Source organism: Drosophila suzukii, chromosome X (assembly GCF_043229965.1).
Source record: "Drosophila suzukii chromosome X, CBGP_Dsuzu_IsoJpt1.0, whole genome shotgun sequence".
NCBI classification, from domain to species: domain Eukaryota; kingdom Metazoa; phylum Arthropoda; class Insecta; order Diptera; family Drosophilidae; genus Drosophila; species Drosophila suzukii.
In genome coordinates, this window is record NC_092084.1 from 3,860,456 (window position 1) to 3,879,654 (window position 19,199).

The 19,199-nt window shown below is 38.1% G+C and overlaps 5 protein-coding genes across 5 annotated transcripts in view; 4 read left to right on the forward strand and 1 right to left on the reverse strand.

Moving 5' to 3' along the window:
- The first annotated feature begins 59 nt into the window (after positions 1–59).
- On the forward strand, positions 60–1,890 carry LOC108015085 (protein Loquacious-like). Its single transcript, XM_017081325.4, has 2 exons — positions 60–505; positions 986–1,890. Exons 1-2 carry the CDS (start codon positions 168–170, stop codon positions 1,626–1,628), a joined length of 981 nt encoding a protein of 326 aa, XP_016936814.3. The 5' UTR covers positions 60–167; the 3' UTR covers positions 1,629–1,890.
- A 550-nt stretch (positions 1,891–2,440) lies between these two features.
- On the forward strand, positions 2,441–3,472 carry LOC108015008 (uncharacterized). Its single transcript, XM_017081236.4, has 3 exons — positions 2,441–2,700; positions 2,753–2,824; positions 2,884–3,472. The coding sequence occupies exons 1-3, from the start codon at positions 2,525–2,527 to the stop codon at positions 3,215–3,217; spliced, it is 582 nt and encodes a 193-aa protein (XP_016936725.3). The 5' UTR covers positions 2,441–2,524; the 3' UTR covers positions 3,218–3,472.
- A 562-nt stretch (positions 3,473–4,034) lies between these two features.
- Positions 4,035–4,606, reverse strand: RpS28b (Ribosomal protein S28b). Its single transcript, XM_017081237.4, has 2 exons — positions 4,298–4,606; positions 4,035–4,231 (listed from the first exon to the last, which is right to left on the reverse strand). The coding sequence occupies exon 1, from the start codon at positions 4,519–4,521 to the stop codon at positions 4,324–4,326; it is 198 nt and encodes a 65-aa protein (XP_016936726.1). The 5' UTR covers positions 4,522–4,606; the 3' UTR covers positions 4,035–4,231; positions 4,298–4,323.
- A 1,102-nt stretch (positions 4,607–5,708) lies between these two features.
- Positions 5,709–8,150, forward strand: l(1)G0320 (signal sequence receptor subunit 1 l(1)G0320). Its single transcript, XM_017081214.4, has 2 exons — positions 5,709–5,981; positions 6,744–8,150. The coding sequence occupies exons 1-2, from the start codon at positions 5,918–5,920 to the stop codon at positions 7,586–7,588; spliced, it is 909 nt and encodes a 302-aa protein (XP_016936703.1). The 5' UTR covers positions 5,709–5,917; the 3' UTR covers positions 7,589–8,150.
- Positions 8,151–9,354: 1,204 nt separating this feature from the next.
- The window catches only part of LOC108014962 (uncharacterized), a 62,291-nt gene continuing 52,446 nt past the window's right edge, over positions 9,355–19,199 (forward strand). The window contains exon 1 of the mRNA XM_070997874.1: positions 9,355–9,525. The gene's annotated coding sequence lies outside the window, so the exon portion shown is untranslated. The remainder of the gene's footprint in view (positions 9,526–19,199) is intronic.

Here is a 19,199-nt window from a genome sequence, read left to right on the forward strand (position 1 = left end):
ATTTTTAGTACATCAGGGATGATGTTGAGATATATCGACAGCTGTACAGTCAGCGTGCTTTTCGATTGCTGGCAAGCGCCATTTTTTGTAAAGCGTTTTGATTGCACGCGACAAACACACAAACTAATAGAGAAATATTGAATTATAAGCTGTTAGTCGTTAGAATCATGGAGGAAAATTCGGGGCTTCTTGAGTTTCAGGCAACCGAGGAGGAGCTCAAGTTCATGCGCGAGTCTAAATCTACAAAGCAACCCTTGGGCATCCTCCAGGAGATGCTATCCCGACGCGGCATCGTCCCCATTTTCGACCTTATCCATACTGAAGTCCCAGCCGGGCACGTGGAGGAATACTGGTTCCGCGTCGTCTTCAAGGACAGGGAAATTCCTTATTTCGCTTTGGGTTCTGGACGCTCTAAAAAGGCCGCCAAGCAAGATGCGGCACGAAACCTCATCGAAATATTATCTGGATCACCTAGTAGTGGCCCCAATCAAGAGGCAAGTTCAGAGTAAGTAGACCAAAAGGTATTTCCACCTTTCCGTAACTCGCGTTTCCCCGGTTTCTCTTGAGTCTAGTTATTCCAGGAATTCAACTTTAAGACATTTAATCTTATGCCAAAAGATTGGTAACTTTTTTAATGTTTTTGTTTAAGCGTAGACTGATCTAAAATATTATTTTAATTATAATTAAGGGAACAATCAAAAGGGAAATAAAAATAGTCTAAAATATTTGATTTCTAAATTTATTTATTTAATAAATAATAATAATATAAAAAATTGTAAGAAAAAAAATAAAAAGTGCTTAACAGAAATAAATTATAACTTTCTTCTATGGGGTTATACAAATTTGTTAAGATCTCAGAAAAACTAGAAAATAAAAATCCGACAACTACTAATGATACTTCGGCCGAAATCAGAAGATTTAAACATAAAATAATTATTAATTTTAACATGGCTTTGAAAATCTGGTTTTTAATATTTTCTTTCAGTGTCGTCGACAAGGATGATGCTCATTCTGTCCGCCGGCTGAACGAGTTGTGTGTAGGACGCTGCTGGCCACCGCCGATTTATGACTTGAAAATTGGGGACCCCGATAAGCTGCACCACACGGTCGTTTGCTCGGTCCTCGATTATCGCGAGGAGGGCAAGGGTTTTACCAAGAAAGAGGCCAAGCGTTTGGCCGCAAAACAAATGTGCGTCCGTCTGCTGAAGGAGCCCATTTACTCCGAGGAAGTTGAACAGATGGATGTTGGGGAGCCGAACGAGGAAGAGGTGCTGCCGAAGCCCCAATTGGTCAAGAAACTGATGCCGAAACCCGAAATGGGAAAGAAACTGATCAATATACAGGAGATCTGTCTGAAGAACACTAAGATTGAACACAAGAAACTTTTAGACGAGGTTGCTGCGGAGAATGGGTGTAATATCACCTACGTGGATATCGACGAGGCCTCCTTCACTGGGAAATTTCAGTGCCTGGTCATGATCTCCACGTCGCCAGTGGGAATATGTCACGGCACTGGGGCCTCGGTTGAAGAAGCCCAGTCGAATGCCGCCCAGAATTGCCTTGAATTCCTGAAGATAGTCTCCCTAAAGGGCAAGATTATTGAGCAAGCGATTGCCAAGTTAAACTAAGATATTTCTCCCTTGGTACAACTTTTTTTTTATAAATCTGTAAGATTTAACTAATTCTAGGGTGCAACAGAAAACCCTCTCCACCGAACCCATCTTACCGGATGTACATGTATTCTAAGAATGTGAAAAATGTCATAATGTACCTACGTATTTGAAAAACGTAGATTCGCTTTGCTTATGTTCAAAACCACCAAAATGTTAAGCCATATGATGTTTAAAAATGCGAATAAACTGAATGTAAAAAAGTGGGAACACCCTATTTTGCTTCAACTATATACATATGTAATACATAATATGAAAGAAATCCCCAGGAAGAAGTATTACATAAAACGTATTACCATAAAACAATTTCAACGGATCCGTTGTGTAAATTGGTATACAGATACATTAGGCTGCTTATTTTAGGTAATCAAGAGTAAGTATTCAGAAAAACATCATGGGCTATGTAAAGGCGCGCTAGAGATTAAAAAGGATGAAAAATGTGAAATTAAGCATCGACAGTCAACATAAAACTTGAAACTACTAATCAAAATCATGTTTTTTAACGTTTAAATAATATTAAACTAGTGTAAATGTAATATCAATGAAACTAACAACGGGCCACGTCATCGGTAATGTTAAAATAAAAAGTATACCCTCGGTGATTATTATTATTCTACATTCAGGTATTTGACTATAAGCACTAAATAAAAAAATTAAATTTTAAATTATAACTAATAGGAAAAAACGGTTGATAATATATATCGCACTCGAAACGTTTACCAACACCTACTCTTAGTGCCCATATCGAAATATGCCTATCGCAGAACAATCAGACTATCAGATATCGATGACAATAATCGAATCGTGTGTTCGCACATTTTACAAATATTATTCAATTTTTATGCATTTCCGCGATGTTGTTGCCGCCAGATCGTTTGGAGCACTATAAAACCAGTTTGGAGCAACAGCTGAAGCGTTTGGCCAGCAGCATAAGGAGTTATTTGGTGCTAAAAGCAGCTGACACATCTGAATTGTCGAATCGAGCGAATCGCTTGTGGGAATTGAGTCAACGTTATCGACTGGTCAAGGGGTAAAACCGATTTTATCAATTTAAACAAGGCTAATATGTTTTCTTAATGCAGTACCAATGAAGCTGCCACTTTCGCCCTTCTCGCTGTGTGCCAGAATGTTTACCAAAACCTGCAGGACAGCATGTAAGTGGTCTAATCCCCGCCAGAAATCCCTCTGATTTCGTTTGTTTTTCATTTAACAGATTGAAATTAGATTTAGAACTGGTTCAGATATCCGCCCAAGTAGCCGACTTCGAGATCGAGTGCCTGCAACTCGGTCAAGAGCAAAGCCAAAGCAAAACGCCCACAAGCTTAACAGAATTCCGTAATTTCCTGGAGGAATCCCTCAAGCTACTGCAGAATCAGGTCAAGTATATGGAGCTCCATCTTCGCCAGCTGCAACCCAAGATCTTGGCCCCGGAATCCTCACTGGAGGCCTTCAGATCCGATCTTCAACTGCCCGAACACGCAGAGGCACGAATTTTTCTTGGACTGGCCAAAATCGAGAAGTTGGCCAGTTTTCCACTGATTTTGTAGAGATAAAAGGTCTTGTTCTTGTTAATAACTAAAGGAATACAACACATTACTTGACTCTAGTTGTAAACCGCTAGTAAGAAGTATTTTTGTTTCTGTTTTTAATTTTATCATTATCTTCCCTGTAAAACAAAATAATTTTCTCAAAATTACTATACTTAAACATCTGTTAAGAGCTATTGCCTTTTTGTTAGTTGACTTTATATAAAGCTGGATATTAGATATCGACCGCACTAAACATTAATTCTACATACTGTATTTATAAATGCATTTGTTTTGGGTGAAAAAAAGCGTTGTTCCACAATCGTATTCAAATATTATGGGAATTAATTAATGCAATTTACAAAAATCTAACGTTAAATATAATAAAAGGCTTGCAATTTTTAAAGGCAAGTGGAAAAAAAATATTTAAATATTTATATCTATACTTTTACCGGCGTCCGTATTGCAATCATTTTTTGATTTAGACATTAAACGATATTGTTCGCTAAATGAAAACCATTTCAAACTTTTAAAATTGCAAGCATTCAATTCAAAGGAAGTCTACTTTTTTGGGAAAATCATTTACAACAAATTCCTCCATGTGTTCATAGCGATTTAAAGCCATCCACTATAGCTGCATTTTTAAATTCAACATTTTTTGTTGATCTTAAGGAAACCATTTTAGTTGAATGGCAGGTCAAGCGTAATTTTCCGGGGAAATCGATAGGTCATGAACCACTGGCTTTTCTTGCCATTTTTCACTGAGCACTCAACAAAAACACAAAAACAAAAAAAAGGAGGTCCAATAAATGAAACCAAAACACACCTTTGACTGGTATTCTTTTCGTAGAATGGCGCTCCAATGCTCTCGAGATTTATTTAAAACACATTTTGGCTGTTTTCAGGCGAATTAGATGTGTATTTTCATTTGTTTATAACGAATATGCAGCAGCCTCCCGCGGATTTCCTCGCGTTGTCTCCATCCGCCTCCGCAAAATTAAAAAGCCGCGTGCAAAAACAGTGTGTAAGAAGGGTCTGTGGAATGGAGGGAATTCGGGTTAGCAAAGATACACTTGGATATATTTCAGGTCACCGACTTACCCTCTCGAGTGGGTCGCCAATTGGAATTAGCGCAGCCTCCTGGCCTCGCGTTCAGACTCCAAAAGGGTCAGGATGTCGCCCTCGCGAACGGGTCCCTTCACGTTCCGGATGATCTGGCGGTTCTGCTCTCCGAGGAACTCCACCTTCACCTGCGTACACTGGCCCTGGGAGCCGGTGCGGCCCAGAACCTTCATCACGCGTGCCCACACAACTGGTTTGTCCATGTTAAATCGCTAAATTCGCAGAGAATTCACGTGCAAGTTGCGCTTCAATTGACAGCCGCAAGCAAAAAGGAAGTTGGCCCGTTATCGGTGAGGCGACGTGAAGTTGGCTGCGCTGCGGGCGACGCGATAGGTGCGATTAACGGCGCTGCCAACTATCGATTGCGGGGGCTGGGTTTAGCTATTAAATAGCTAAAAACATTCGATCTTAGAACTTGAATATTTGCTTATTTAAGTTGTGTTAACCTAAGCAAGGCTTGGTGAATAATTTTATTACATTGTCCTTACCTCTTAATATTAAATCTTCCGCCGTACCTAAACGTATTTATTTATACAGCCCAAATGTTTAATAACTTAAGTTGTGTCAACCTATACAACGCAATGACTTGTTAAAGGCTGTCTTAAGTCTTCAAAAAGATATATTATAATCAAAAGTGAATTGCAACCATTTTATATATAAGCTAGAAGAGAGCATAAATACAAAAACGTTACTTCTCTTGGCTTGAAAACTTAAGCGTGGCTTCTATTAAACTACAAGCCATGTGTTGCCATGTTAAACTTGTTAGGTCTTTTTGGAAAAATGTTTGGAATTACCAAATTATTACCACATTAATTTGTTTTAATTATTAATATTTTTCAATATTGTTTTGTCACTGTTTATAAGCCGAATAAGTAATTGGAGGGTCTTGTTTACTAGCCTTTTAAGACATAGCTAAAATTTTTGTTTAAAAAAAGCCAGGCTGGCATTACTATAACTGGTAGATATCGATACAAACGTAGTGTTGTGAAACGCAACCGGTAGCTTTACCACCAGCTACAAATGGTTTTTGGCTAATAAAATCACATGTTTAAAGTTAATTATGTTTGCCAAAAATAAGCAGTTTTCTAGTTTTCCGTTTTTAAGTTACTGAATTGCAAATACACGAGTGCTGACAGCTGTGTCGTTTTTCAACACTACCAGCGAAACCGGAGTTGTCGAGTCGTCAGGAATAACAACAAAATAATGCAAATATTTTGTTATGCAGTGAAATCAAGTATATAGATGTATTTTTGAATGCATTTGAATATATGTTTTATTGATGGCCTGCGAATGAACAGCATTTAAGGGGCTGAAATAAGCGGATAAGGGGAAACTCGAGGCCTTCAGTGCGAGGCCTGGCAACCCTAGACGTGGCACCACGTAGACATTTGACAGTGAAAGTCGTGCGTCGACTTCGTGAACGCTCGGCTTCTGTTTTCGCCGCTATTCCGCGCCGCTCGTCACTCTGTCATTTTCACTCGATCGCGAAGGTTGTGTGTGCGTGTGCGTTTTCCCCAGCCGATTTCCCAGCCGAATTTCCGTGTGTGTGCCGCGCATTCAAGTGCAGCCCAGCCCGAATAGCAAAAAAAGGCCAACAAGATGAGGCATCTGATGTTCCTAATGCTGATGGTCCTGCCCATCGTCATTTGCACCTTCTCCTCGCGTAAGTAGCTTCCATTTCCGACTGCCCTCGCGATAAATAACAATCGGTGGGCGGGGGGCTCTTCATACATACGTGGCACACTGCCGACGCATCTCCATTCGCTACGTGGATTATACTATATGGCCCCCCAATATCAACGTGAATCCTCTGCCCTTATCGTATTTCGGCGATTTTCATTCATCTTCAGTGGCCAAATTTTCATCACACAGTCAAAACTGTTGAGTTGGCATGGCCCCTATCGCCCTCTCGCTCTTACTCGTGAATATGGTCGGCTTCGATGGCAATTATTTCGGTTGTTTTTCAAGACCAAGGCTTCAAACTAGGCACAATAGTGTTTTTAGGGGTCCTCTATGGTATAGCCAAGTTTCACAATAATCGGTTGAGTTTATCCCGTACTTGCCATGTAAATCACGGCCCTTGTTGGCAAATTTGTGTGTTTGATGCTCCATTCCAAACTCCCTTTCACGTCAAGTGTATATAAATCGTATAACTTTTCGACCTACATAAAATAGTAATAAAAGTAATAAAAGAAGCTTTAAAACTATATAAAACAATCCCATATTATATTATTTTCAAAGATAGTAGCCAATCAATTGTTATAAAAATACCATTGCCAAGGTTTGATATCAATATACTTTGTATATATTCTACCTCTCGGGTTCCAAAGATTATATGATAGCTCTCTCATGAATTTACATATAGTTGTGCCTTCATTTTGCTTCAATGTTCATACTCAAACAACTGTATTCCTCCTTTGTACAGCCAACAAGTTCGGTGCCTATGCCGCTGAGCCCGTGGAGGACGACCTGGTGGACGTGGACGCCGAGGAGGGCGCGGTGACCGGCGAGGATGCGGAAGCGGACGAGGACAGCGACTCGGGCAGCAGTAGTTCGCCGAATGCGGACACCTATCTGCTCTTTACGAAACCCCTGTACACGCCTGGCCAGCAGCTGGATCTGCCCGGCGGCAAGCCCGTCGAGTTCCTGATCGGATTCACGAACAAGGGAGCCGAGGAGTTCGTCATCGAGACGGTGGAGGCCTCCTTCCGCTATCCCATGGACTTCAACTACTTCATCCAGAACTTCTCGGCGGTGGCCTACAACCGTGAGGTGAAGCCCGGCTTCGAGTCGACCGTGTCGTACACCTTCCTGCCCTCGGACCAGTTTGCCGGCCGTCCCTTTGGCCTGAACATTGCTCTGGCCTACCGCGATGCCAATGGCATTCAGTACAACGAGGCTGTCTTCAATGAGACCGTGCTGATTTCGGAGGTCGACGAGGGTCTGGACGGCGAGACCTTCTTCCTGTACGTCCTGCTCGCGGGCATTGTTGTCCTGCTCCTGGTCATCGGACAGCAGTATCTGCTGGGCAGCTCCGGCAAGAGGAAGCGTGCCGCTGCCAAGAAGGTGATCGAGACCGGAACCGCCAATGACAGCACCATCGACTACGATTGGGTGCCACAGGAGACGCTGCGTGCGCTGCAGAAGTCGCCGCCCAAGACCAAGACGCCCAAGACCTCCCCCAAGCCCGGCAAGCAGGCCAGTCCCAAGGCGGTCAGCCAGCAGAGTCCCAAGCAGCGCAAGGTCAAGCGCTCCGCTGGCGATGATTAGGTTCAATCCGCTCAAGACTGCACATATCCCAACAACAACAACACCAAGAACGGCAGCAAGAACAACGACAGCCGAAGCAGCAACAGCAAACCCCATTCTTTCATACTGTAGGGAGCAGAAGAGCTTGCAGTTTCGTAATTAATTAGTTATGTATCATCATGTTCGAGATCATTTCTAGACATACTATCATAATTTTTTTTCGTGTATCGAGAGATTGTTAGTCCCTAAACGAATAACGAACCAACGTTTCCACAGATTTGTTTTAGAAATTTGAACTTTGAAATGCCAACTGCACATACTCCAAACACAACACACAAACAACAACAAAAAAAGAAAAGAAACAAAATTGTAACCTAAAGAAATTCCTTTGTGAAATTGTCTTCGTTTGTTGAAGACACATTATAGAAAGAGGAGAGCAGCTTAGAGAATGAGCCGTCGAACTAAAAAGGAATATCAAGCGAAAATTCAAGAAAGACCGATCGATTGATAGGTAAGACGAGAAAACCTTCCAATTGTACGATACATTTAAATTAGTCTTATGATTACAAATCAATTGATTGCCTTTTGTTTTTGTTTAATTTACGTTTGCCCCCACCCATCCAATTCCGATTTTGACTGTCATTCTTTTTCTGTTAGAAACGAAAGATGTTGAAGTGAGTTCTTTTTAGGTAGAGAAGTCGCAGGAAGTCGACCGATGAATAAAGAGAAATTTTCTTACAACAAAAACAAAAAATAATAAAATTTAAAAAAAAAATATCACAGTTGTATTTATTTTAGATGTACTGAGATCATATATTTGGATCATATTTATCATATGTCTGTCATATCATATCATATTTTTGGATAAAAAGGCTCTAAATGTTAACAATCTTGTGAAATGACTCATCTCTCTGCTTATGGCGGGAACATAATGAAATTACCTAAAGTACATGATATTTTTAAAATTATTTTCAGTCAAATTTCTTTTTGGAGTTCTAAATATTAGTAAAATATAAATATTGATTTACATTTTTTGTTTTTCAACACTTGTAAGGATTTTTTGATAATTAATGTCGCCATCTGTCGGTGGGAACCTTAAATTATCTTGTTTTTGCATGGGCTAAACTTTCTCGTTCTCCAAAATTTTTTTGGCAGCTCCGAATAGTAATAGTACACTTACTATTATTATTAATATTTGCCTATATATTTTGTTTTTTTAAATTTTTTACTGGATTTTTTGATAGCCAGTGTTGCCATCTGTCGGTGGAAATCTTAAGAGTGCTAGGATTTGCAACTTTTTCTTTCTCAAATATTTTTTGGGAGCTCCAAACAGTGTTAGTAAAATGTTATTCATTTTTAATTACATATCTTGTTTTCCAAATTCTTGATTTTTTTTAGTGTCGCCATCTGTTGGTGGAAACCTTAAATTAGCTTGGTTTTGCATCGGCTAAACTTTCTCTTTGGCGGAGCTTTTGCCGCTGTTATCTCCTGTGAATTCAACAGGCCTGCTAGCAGCGCTGTTAAGGACATAACAACTTGTTGTCCTGCCGCTGTTAAGGATTCGAATCGCCCATTCAAACTCATTCGTCAACAGACTCTCGTGCGGTTCGGTTCTCAGCCTCTGAATTCAGCAGCCCAAATCACAGTCGCAAGTCACTGGTCACTGGTCACTGGTTAATGGTCACTGGTCGCAGTTCACAATCGCACAGTTACTGCTTCAGTATCCGGTTTTCGAAAATATTCGAAAGTGCTGAACACACTTTTTTTTTTGGTTTTTGTGCTAAGCTGAGCTTTGGCGGGTGAGCCAAAAGCGTTTTGAATACCGTTTTTCAATCCAAGAAACGACCGAGCCGAAGTGAAAGTGTGTGTGGCAAATATTTGAATCCCATTTGCGTTCCGAATCGGAGAAGGATTTAGCGGAGAAAGCTTAAGAGACAGAGAAAACACCGCAGTCAAAGGTGAGTGGAGTGCTTGACAAATGTAAATAAGGCGGGTTTCTTCGGGGAAAGGGAACATTTTCCTACCTTGAGACCCGGATTGCGGTTATGTTTGCCCGAAAAAAAATACTTTTTCCAACTTTTTAGCACGGTGAAATTTAAAAAATTCAGTTCAAATACATACAAAAGCTATAAAAAACATTGCCAAAGCTTAAGGGCCGTTTTCTCGACCGCATGTTAAATTTAAAGAAGAGTTAAAACGTTGAAATCTTTTTGAATTTAGAGTTTTAAGTATGCACCAAGTTTAACTTGCGGACGAGAAAACGTTCCTAAGTACTGAAGAATTAATCTAGTTTTTGAAAAAGAACGACCGGTTCTTGAGAAATTTTAGAAATTTTGAATCGCAACGCTGTTTTTTTTATAATACTTCGCATGCTAGTCAATTTCAAAACTATTTCGAAAAGAACTAAATTAATAATTTAGTTTAAAAATTATTTCAAGATCAAAAAGTGTTGTAATGATTTAAAGAAAAATTATAATATTGAAATAGTTACAGCCTAAATTAAAAATAAAGTTTTTTAAAGCAAGACAACATCAAAATATATAAACTTAACATTTTTCAATAAAATTTATTTGGGGAAAGTCACTTTTAAATGAACTTGTACATTATAGAAGTAATTGTGAAAGTGACGATTTACAAACTTTGATTTAAATAATTAAGATTTTCAAGGAAATGTAGGAAGTCCTGCCCAATTTTTGAGCAATTAAAACTTGCTTGGGAGGAAATCTGCAAGGAGATGTTTGAAATATCCTTGGCGTAATATAAGCACTGAATTCATGAATGTCCCAGTAGGTGCGGGCACATGTTTGCTTATTTGGCCCAGCATTTGTTTGTCTGTCAACAAAATGGTTGACTTGAATCGAGTCTTTGGCCAACTTTGCAGGGTTGGAAAATGAAGTGAATTAATTACCTCTTCGGGCTTGAATTCGTAATTAATTCGCTCTTCTTCCTGCCCGTCGTGTGGCTCTTTCTAATTCGACTTATAAATCATGTTGGCTGAGCGGTGGAATTAGGGGACCGAGGAGAAAGGTGAGTTCCTTTCGCTGGGATACCAATTTGAAATGCAAAGACATTTTAAAGTCGCCTGAAATCTGGGCGCAATAAGATACAGATACAGATACAGATAATTCTGCTGGATAATAAAGTGCCTCAAATTTCTCATCCCCAACTATGTTGTGGCTCCAACTGATAGACATGGTTAAATAGTTACATATGTATGCCATAAATTATATTCGATTTTTGTCTGGGGAATTATCGTAGTCAACAAAACTTTATGTGCCGAATAGTTAACTTTTTAATGAATGTAAAATAGTTTTACCACAAACAATTGTGCGCTTAATTGGAATTTAGTTTGCCATAATTGTTGAAATGCTTTTAAGTAGGTGAGCTGTTTGCAGCAAAGCGGAAAAATACTTTTTAAAACAATTGATAAAAATGTATTAAGATAATATAGGTTTAAAAACATAAGATAGTCCGATTTTTGGGATTGAATTCAACACGTTTTATGTACATTATAAACTCTATTTATTTTAATTTAATGGATAAAATGATCTATGTATTATATTTTAACACTTTTTTGATTTTAAAGTACGTTTTAAACTTTGAAAAACTGCTGAAACCATTAGAATTAATTAAAAGAGTTTGGCCAAAACGTTTTATTGAGTTGCCTCTTTATTTGGAGGTTGGGCAAAAGAGTTGCTGTCATTTGGTTTATTTTGGTTTGGCTTCTGTTTTGCTTTTCTTTTTGGGTATGGGGGGCAAATAATTTTCAAGCAATTTTACTTAATTGCCTTTTGCAGATAATAAATCATTTTCTTTGCAATTTGCGCCGACATCAAAAACCCGCACTTAAGTGGAGGTCTCCGCAGTATTCAGCCACCTTCCAATTTTGCTGGCCCTCAGTCCGACCACCCATTTCACCACCCCTTTCACCCACTTTCACCCACTTTCACTCGCTGCTCAATCAGACCCTAAGATGGCCTTAGTTGGCTGCTCCTTTTTTGTGTGACGCTATCTGCTTTTTGCTAATTAACTTGGCTTGTTGCCTGTTGCCACAAATACAAATACGAATACAAAAACAGCCAACACACACACACACACGCACTTAGGGATAGAAAGAAAGTGTGCCTCACACACACAGGGACAAAGTTGAAGAAGCTACGTTTTGAATTTCTTTGGAATTCGAAAATCTCATTAAAATGTTGGCCAAGTCTCGCGGAAATGGGAAAAATCGAGCGGGCAAAACCCTTTCGAAGGTGTGCCCCGGGTCAAAAATGGATTTTAGTTGACATTTTATTGTTTTCTTGGCTTTATTTACTCGATACTCAGCAAAATGTGAAATGAAAGGTTCAGCAAACCAGTATATATAAGGAATAAACATTTGTTTGCGTTGCTTTGTCAAATATTTTCGGGTAATTTGCATAACAATATTTAGGGGAAAACCCCCAAAATGATATATAGAAAAGAAAATGGCCAAGAAAATAGGATGATTAGGAAATAAAATATTGCAGGAAAATGTTGCAAAGGAAAGTACCAAAAAGTGATTGAAAATGGTCGATGAAGACAAGAAATGTATAAAGATAAATCGATTGAAGCGAAAAAAAATGATTGCCAAAAGAAATTCGAAAAGAATAGGAAATTGAAAAATGACAAGCATAAGGCAAAGAGAAGAAAAGAAGTGAAAAAAATTACGAGAAATAGGGGAAATTGGAAACACCGAAGAGGAAAATGGTTCAGAAATCGTTTGATAAACAATGGCTGAGGACTTAATCATTATGGAAATGGCAAAAAATACACGTATAATTATATATATTAAATCTTTTATAAAAGATATAATAAAGAGTTGCACCACTAAAACTTAATAAGAGAAAAAACACCTACCCTAAAATTAATAGAAATTCTAAGTCAAATAAAATTAACAAAATTGTGATATCCTCCTTCGAGTTTCCAAACCCTGGATTTTGCATTTTGTACCGCACTGTAGTCGAATTGAAATATGAAATTATAATTGCATTTGCATACTGGGCGAGCTAACACAAAAGATTTTCGAAAGTACTCCCAGACAAAAGTGCCCCAGATGGATCAAGGCCCCCTTAACCCCCTCCGCCCCATCACCTTTGACCCCCAAATCCCGAAGCTCTCCAAACATGTGCGATGACAACATTTTCCACACCCGAAACAAGAATGAAAAATGATAATTAAATAACAACTAACAACTAACAACTAACAGGCGGAATGTGCGGGCTGGGCAAGGAAAAGCCAGGAAAAGCGAGGAAACTCTGCGAAAAGAAGGTGTGAGTTGAGGGTTAAGGGCTGAGCCCGTAATTCACTTGGTTGACCAACTAAAGTTTCTCCTGCCCGAAAATTCTTACCAGCACTTGGCAAGGATAGGGGGAAAAATACAGCATGAAACTATTTTCCAAAAATGTTCAGTCACTTCTTAGTGAATTAAAGGCACCCTTGTTTTTATAAAAATAAAATCCTTAAAATTTAAGTTAAAGAAAAATAGAATCGCCTTGACTTACAGAAGTTTATTTTAGTTTTCTTGTCAAGGATATGAGGAAAATACAGTGGGTACTATTTTCAATAATTTTAAAAGGCCTTTTTTATAAAAAAAAATGTATTTTTAAACGAGGTATAAGAAAAGTGCAATTGCCTAGACTTGCTGATTTTTATTATAGTATCTTGTTCTAAGAACCAAGTAGGTTAAAAAGTATCTCAAATAGTGCAAAGGCTATATCATGGATATTATGAGACAACAAGAAAGGGGATTTGATTCCATTTTTAAATCTCAAAAGGAATATATTGTTGTTGATTAAGAATGGGATTTCATAAAAATGTCGCAGGCAGTATTATTTTGTTTTTTTCACTTTCACTCTCCATTGTGGCAAGCCGGGTAGTGGAGAGTAGGGTGTTAAGGGGGCTTCTGAGGACCTACAAGTAAAGTGGAGTAAGGCAGCGTAAAGTTAAGCAGAGACGACAACTTTTTTTGTGCATGATAACGGCAACAACACAGCACTAATGGCCATGTATGTGTATGTATGGCACGACTCTAACACGTGTGCCTGTCGGTGTGGCTTTCTTCTCTCGTTTGTGTGTGTGCGTGTGTGGCTTTCCCCTTGCACATGTGTGTGTGACAGGCGGCTGTCATTTGTAATGCGCTACGCAACAAGAGAAAGAAAAGAAAGGGTGGGGGGGGGGGGGGGGGCTGTAAAGGAGTGGCAAGGAAAAACGAAGGGGAAACTATTTCCCGACATTCGGATTTCTCGTGAGCGGAAAACAGAAAACCCCCTAATGATACAACTACAGAAAACTGGAACACTTCAGAACAACAATTAGGTGTTGAGCAACCGAAAGGATAACCAAGCGTTAAACAACTTTTGACATTTTAAACAAATTGGATTGGCTTAATCTCAGTCCTAGGTATATTTAGTTTTAACCAACATGGATGTTCAAAATCCTTGGTAACAATCCAAATTCAAAAACATTAGTCTTTCCACTTTAACATCATATATATTTTGTAACTTATAATATTTAAAAAATACATTTGAATTCTGCAAATTATAAATGTATACAATGTTTTTGGTAGGTATTATATATATATTTATATATGATGTATGATAAATGTACATATATAATGCTTTTTGTAGTTAATATAGGTACAGAGTTTAGTTTTTATCTTCTGTGGCTATGTTCAATGAAATTCTCAACATATATAGTCTTGAATATAATATAAATATTATATATTTTTAAAACTGATTAAAAATTCTTTATTTAAGGGTTATACGATATATATACGAACATAAAGTCTTAATAATACCATGTAGGCTGTGTTTATTTCATTTAAATTCAAGAGATTTAAATACTTTAAAAACTAGTGTCGAAGTCAGCCGAATCCAGAAAAAATGTTCTATAAAGGTGTACTTAAAGAGCCTTTTAACTCTATATATAGTGTGTCCATGGCAGGTTGGGTCTGGCTATACCCTGTTGAATTCCATAACAAAACAGTAAAATATCATGTCTCGAAACAATAACTCACACACACACACCTACACACAGAGAAAAGCGGGTAAACAATGCCATTGCCTGAACAATTTCAAAGCCGAATGAGGGGGGGGGGGGGGATACGGGGAAAGGGGGGAGGAATTGTTGTTTGTCACCGCTGCCTTTGCTGAGCGAGAGCAATATTCATAAATTTTTGAAATAAATGTTTACAGACACTTTGCACGATTTCGCATTTTTTCTTCACTTTTTACCTGTTTTTTTCCCGCGCCCTTTGTTGTTGCGCAACGCACTTGATGCAGATGAGATATTTCCCTGAATGGCGGGAAAAATGGCTGTGTGTGTGTGTGTGTGTCAGTCTAGCTCATCTGCATAGGTGAGTGTGTGTGTGTTTGCCGGGCTGCAGATAGTTCATTTACTTATTCATGTCCCTTCATTTGCATCGAATGCAACTGCACAACCCTTATTTGCCAGAGTTTCCACCTCCACACTTTTCCCGCTTTTCACTGCTGTCACATCGAATCGCAATCGGTTATCAAGCGGAACTTCCGCAAGTCGCCATCGAATTAACTCGTCAAATTTCCTTGATTTGTGCTTGCGAAATTGACAGCGAGGTGGATTTATTAATATTGTTCTAACAATAAATTGTACTAGTCAAAAGTATTTTTTAAGTATATACTGCTTTAAATACTACTTTTTATGCTCTTTTAAGAAATTGACTAATGTTTCTATGCATTTATTTCCATAGAGAACTTTCTCAATAAAAAATAATGTATTATTATATACCTAATAATATAACTAAACGTACTGACGATAAATAACTAGTATAATTAAAAAAATTAAGATTAATTTTAAAGTTTAAATAATATCTTTAATCTTGGCCAGCAACTCCAGCAAAAGAAGTAAACAAAAATATGCTTACCCCTCTGGTCTCACTTTATTATACCCCCTAGCCGTCTGTAATAAAATTACAGATGTTTGTTTGCTACTTGGCCCCTTATCATTTTACTATGTTTAATCTGGGGTGCTCTTCAGTGAAATAGAGATATGGCTGGTGAGTGGGGCTAAGCTCAAAGGGAATTTCTGGACGGGTTCCGTGCATATTTCATGAGGGCAGCTCACCGAGAGCAGCGCAGCATCAATTAAACACTTTTCTCCCATGGCTAACATGGCCAACACAAAAATGAAAATACAAACGGAAAAAAAGGAGGAAAAATAGAAATAGCTAGGGGAAAGGCGGCGGCAGCAGTAGGACGGGCAATAAAATATTTACAAAAAATAAAAGTGCCGGACAGCAAAGTGAGCGCTCTCTAGTAAAACGAAAGAGACGGCTGATGGATGGTTAGAAAGAGACGGCTGCCCTGCGCCAGCTGGGTTGCGAAAGAGAGGGGGCGAGCCGGGGGAAAGAGAGGGCGAGAGGGAATCAATGTTCAAGTGGACTGAGCTGCATAAGTGCATCCGTTGAGCACTGCTCCTTGAACATTTTTTAGCTGATTCGTTTATGCTATTTACCCGACTTCCACTGCCAAGTGCACAATTTTGTTCCACTTTGGAGATACCCTGTAATTGTGTTGCAGACACGGAGCACACGGCTTGCACTCAGAACACAATTTGAATATTTTTGCTTTGGTTTTTACCCATTGTTATTATTATAAGATAGATTAGGGCATTTTAAACTTTGAATTCAACATGAAATTATTTTCTCCTAAATTTTAGACTGCCTAATGCAATTCTTTCAAAAATAATTTATAATATTTGGTAGCTTGACTTAAAAACTTTGCAATTAAATTATTAAATTTAATATGTTTTGTTGTATATATTATGTTTTTGTATTGATATAATTTTGAATTCAATAAGCGTATATCTATTTCAACAATTTAATTTTGTAAGCAAGCTTTATTATTGTTTTTACATTTTATATCATTGATTTTTAATATTGGCATTTTAAATAGGTATTAAATAGTCTGTATGCCCAGAATTTTCGGAGGCCCCTGCGCCCAAAAAGGGGGCGTGGCTAATTCGATTAGTTGAAGGAGACTGGGTAGCTGCAGGAAATGCAATCCATTTGTAGCCTACTTTTTCGGGCGCCCTCATTACAGTAACATTTCGATTGGGTTTTCGCTTTCTGCTCGATGGAAAACGGAAAACTTGATTTGTTGCCTTCATTTTTGGGGGCCACACACTTGATTTGTGGCCTGCGATTTTTTGTGGCCTGGTCTCACTGGTCTGCTTCAACCCAACCGAATACTCCCGTTTACCCCAATTCGTTTGTGGCCAGATTCTTTTATGGGCTTTAAGTGGCCATTAGTTTTCATTTACAAATGTTTTTTCGCCCCCGTGTGTGCGTGTACATGTGTATAGTATATATATGAATGGTCAGCCCGCAGTTATTTGCTTAACTTCAAACAAAAGTCTGTCTACAAGGACACCAATTAGCCGTCGAGAAGGTTGGGGGAAAAAACCGGGGAGTTTGGTCTTAATTTGCCGCACTGAATTTTCCTTTTTTTCGTTTTTTTGGGCCTGCCTGGCCCTTTTTTAATTACACGTTGTATGTGGCAGAAGGTCCTTGTGTGGCTGGCCAAATATTTTACGCTTGATGTGGCAGCAACAAAGGCAATAACTAGGCCCGCATTCTGTTCTGGCCAAAAATCGGCAACAAAACTGTAAGGGAAACGAAGAAAAATGGTTAGGGAAATGTTCAGAGATAGGGCACATCAGTATGTTAAATTCAATACATTTTCTGGCTATTTGATTTGATTATATGTTATGAGATTTACCCTTTCACTTGCAGTTTTTATTAACTAATAATTTTAATTTTAGTCTTTTTGTAATTATCTTTGAAACATTTTTTTCATTTATTTATTTGTTATGAGATTGCCCCTCTATAAGCTAAAATCGATTGCAGCTTTAATTAATTAATAGTTCAAATTTCAGTTTTTAGTAATTATTTTTGCATTTTTCTTCATTTCTTCCCCTCTTTTGTGCCCAAAAGAGTGTAAGCAAGTACTGTTCTACTTTTTCATCTTCTCCAGTTGAAGGGTTCTTATGTTCAAAAGTTGCTCAGCTTGAACTTTAAGATGTTTATTTAATTAGGTTAATATACCTGAAGTTTGGGTGCTTATATTTGCTTATAATTTAAATATGTAATTAAGTGATTAGTATTTTTTTTAAAGTAAAAGACACTTTGTTTTTTTTTAATTTATGAAAACAAAACGCTTTAAAATCATTTTGTTAAAGATTTTATTAAACGTAAAATGGCTTGTTGCATTTTTTTAAGTGTGCTATATGCAAGGAATTTTCATTACTCTCGAAGCTGGGACCTTGATAATTTGCGACCTCGAAACCAGTTTTCCTCCTTTTTTCAACTCGTTGACACATCCCTCCATGGGATCAACTTTTATGTGATTGTGATTTTTTAATTGCTTTGCCTGGCACCCAAAAAACAAAAGGGGTTAAGGCGCTAGAAAAGGACGAATGGGATTAAATTGTTGGGCAGAGTTGGTTTTTTTTTGCACCCATTGTCATGCGCTCGGTAGATAATCAGCTTATTACATTTCATTTTCACAGTGCTTGTTTGTTTTTTTTTAATTTTTTCTTTTTTTTTTGCATCTACAAACAATGGTCTAAATTGATTTTAACCCCCTGCAGCCCAAGGGGGATGGTTCGTTTTCGTTGTGCCCACAATCAAGGCTGTGCAAATATCAACTTGCAACTTGTTTGCTCGAAACTTTCATTGAACATTGCATACTTATGGCAGTCGCTTTGATTGGCTCTACCACCCACTCCCCCCGCCCCCCCCCCCCTCTTCGGGTGGGAAAAGCAATTTCCATGGGGGGAAATTGCACAATGCTTAACTCTCGGCGGGCCTATGCGGCGTATGCTTGATACTTACAACTTGTACAAGCTACTTATCAAGCATACGCCGCATGGGCATTAAGTTAAGTGCTGGGCGTAAAATACAATGTCAAGACTTTCTAGCTTTCTCTTTTTGAGCTCTGAAACTGTAGTTAACTTTTCAGCGAATAAAAAATATTCTAGAATATTTTAAAATATATCATTCTCTTTTATAAATACCATTAGTTTTATAACAGTAGTAAACATATAAGCAAATAAAAAATATTTTTTAAGTCTTTATAAATAAGCTCTGCTTTTTTAGTTAAAGTCTGGTAAAAAGTCGAAAGTGTCCTGGCCAAAATGTTGCAGTTTTTCTTTTGTTCCATAGAAAATCTCTCGGGTTGCTTTTCCCCTTTTCCTCTTTTACTTTTCCCCCTTTAAATTCCCTTTCCTCCCTCAACATCCGCTGCATCCCATTGTCCACTTTCTCCTTTCTTTCTGGTTGCCTGCTAAACGAATTTTATGACTAGGCTTCCGGTTTCTGCCATTTTTTGTTAAAAAACTTTAGAGGGGGTGGCAATAAAAAAAGAAAAAAAGAATTGCAAGAAACTGGAATTAAAAAGAATTATGCACAGCTTAGCGCTACTTAGTAAACTGTGAAAATTATATAATAGGATAATAAACTTTTTACAGAAGTGGAATTTGCAATTGCCTTAGTCTGCTAACACTATTAAAGGGCCCAATATTTTATGATTTTCAGACCATCAATTCATATAATTTATTATTCTAATTTGCGTAC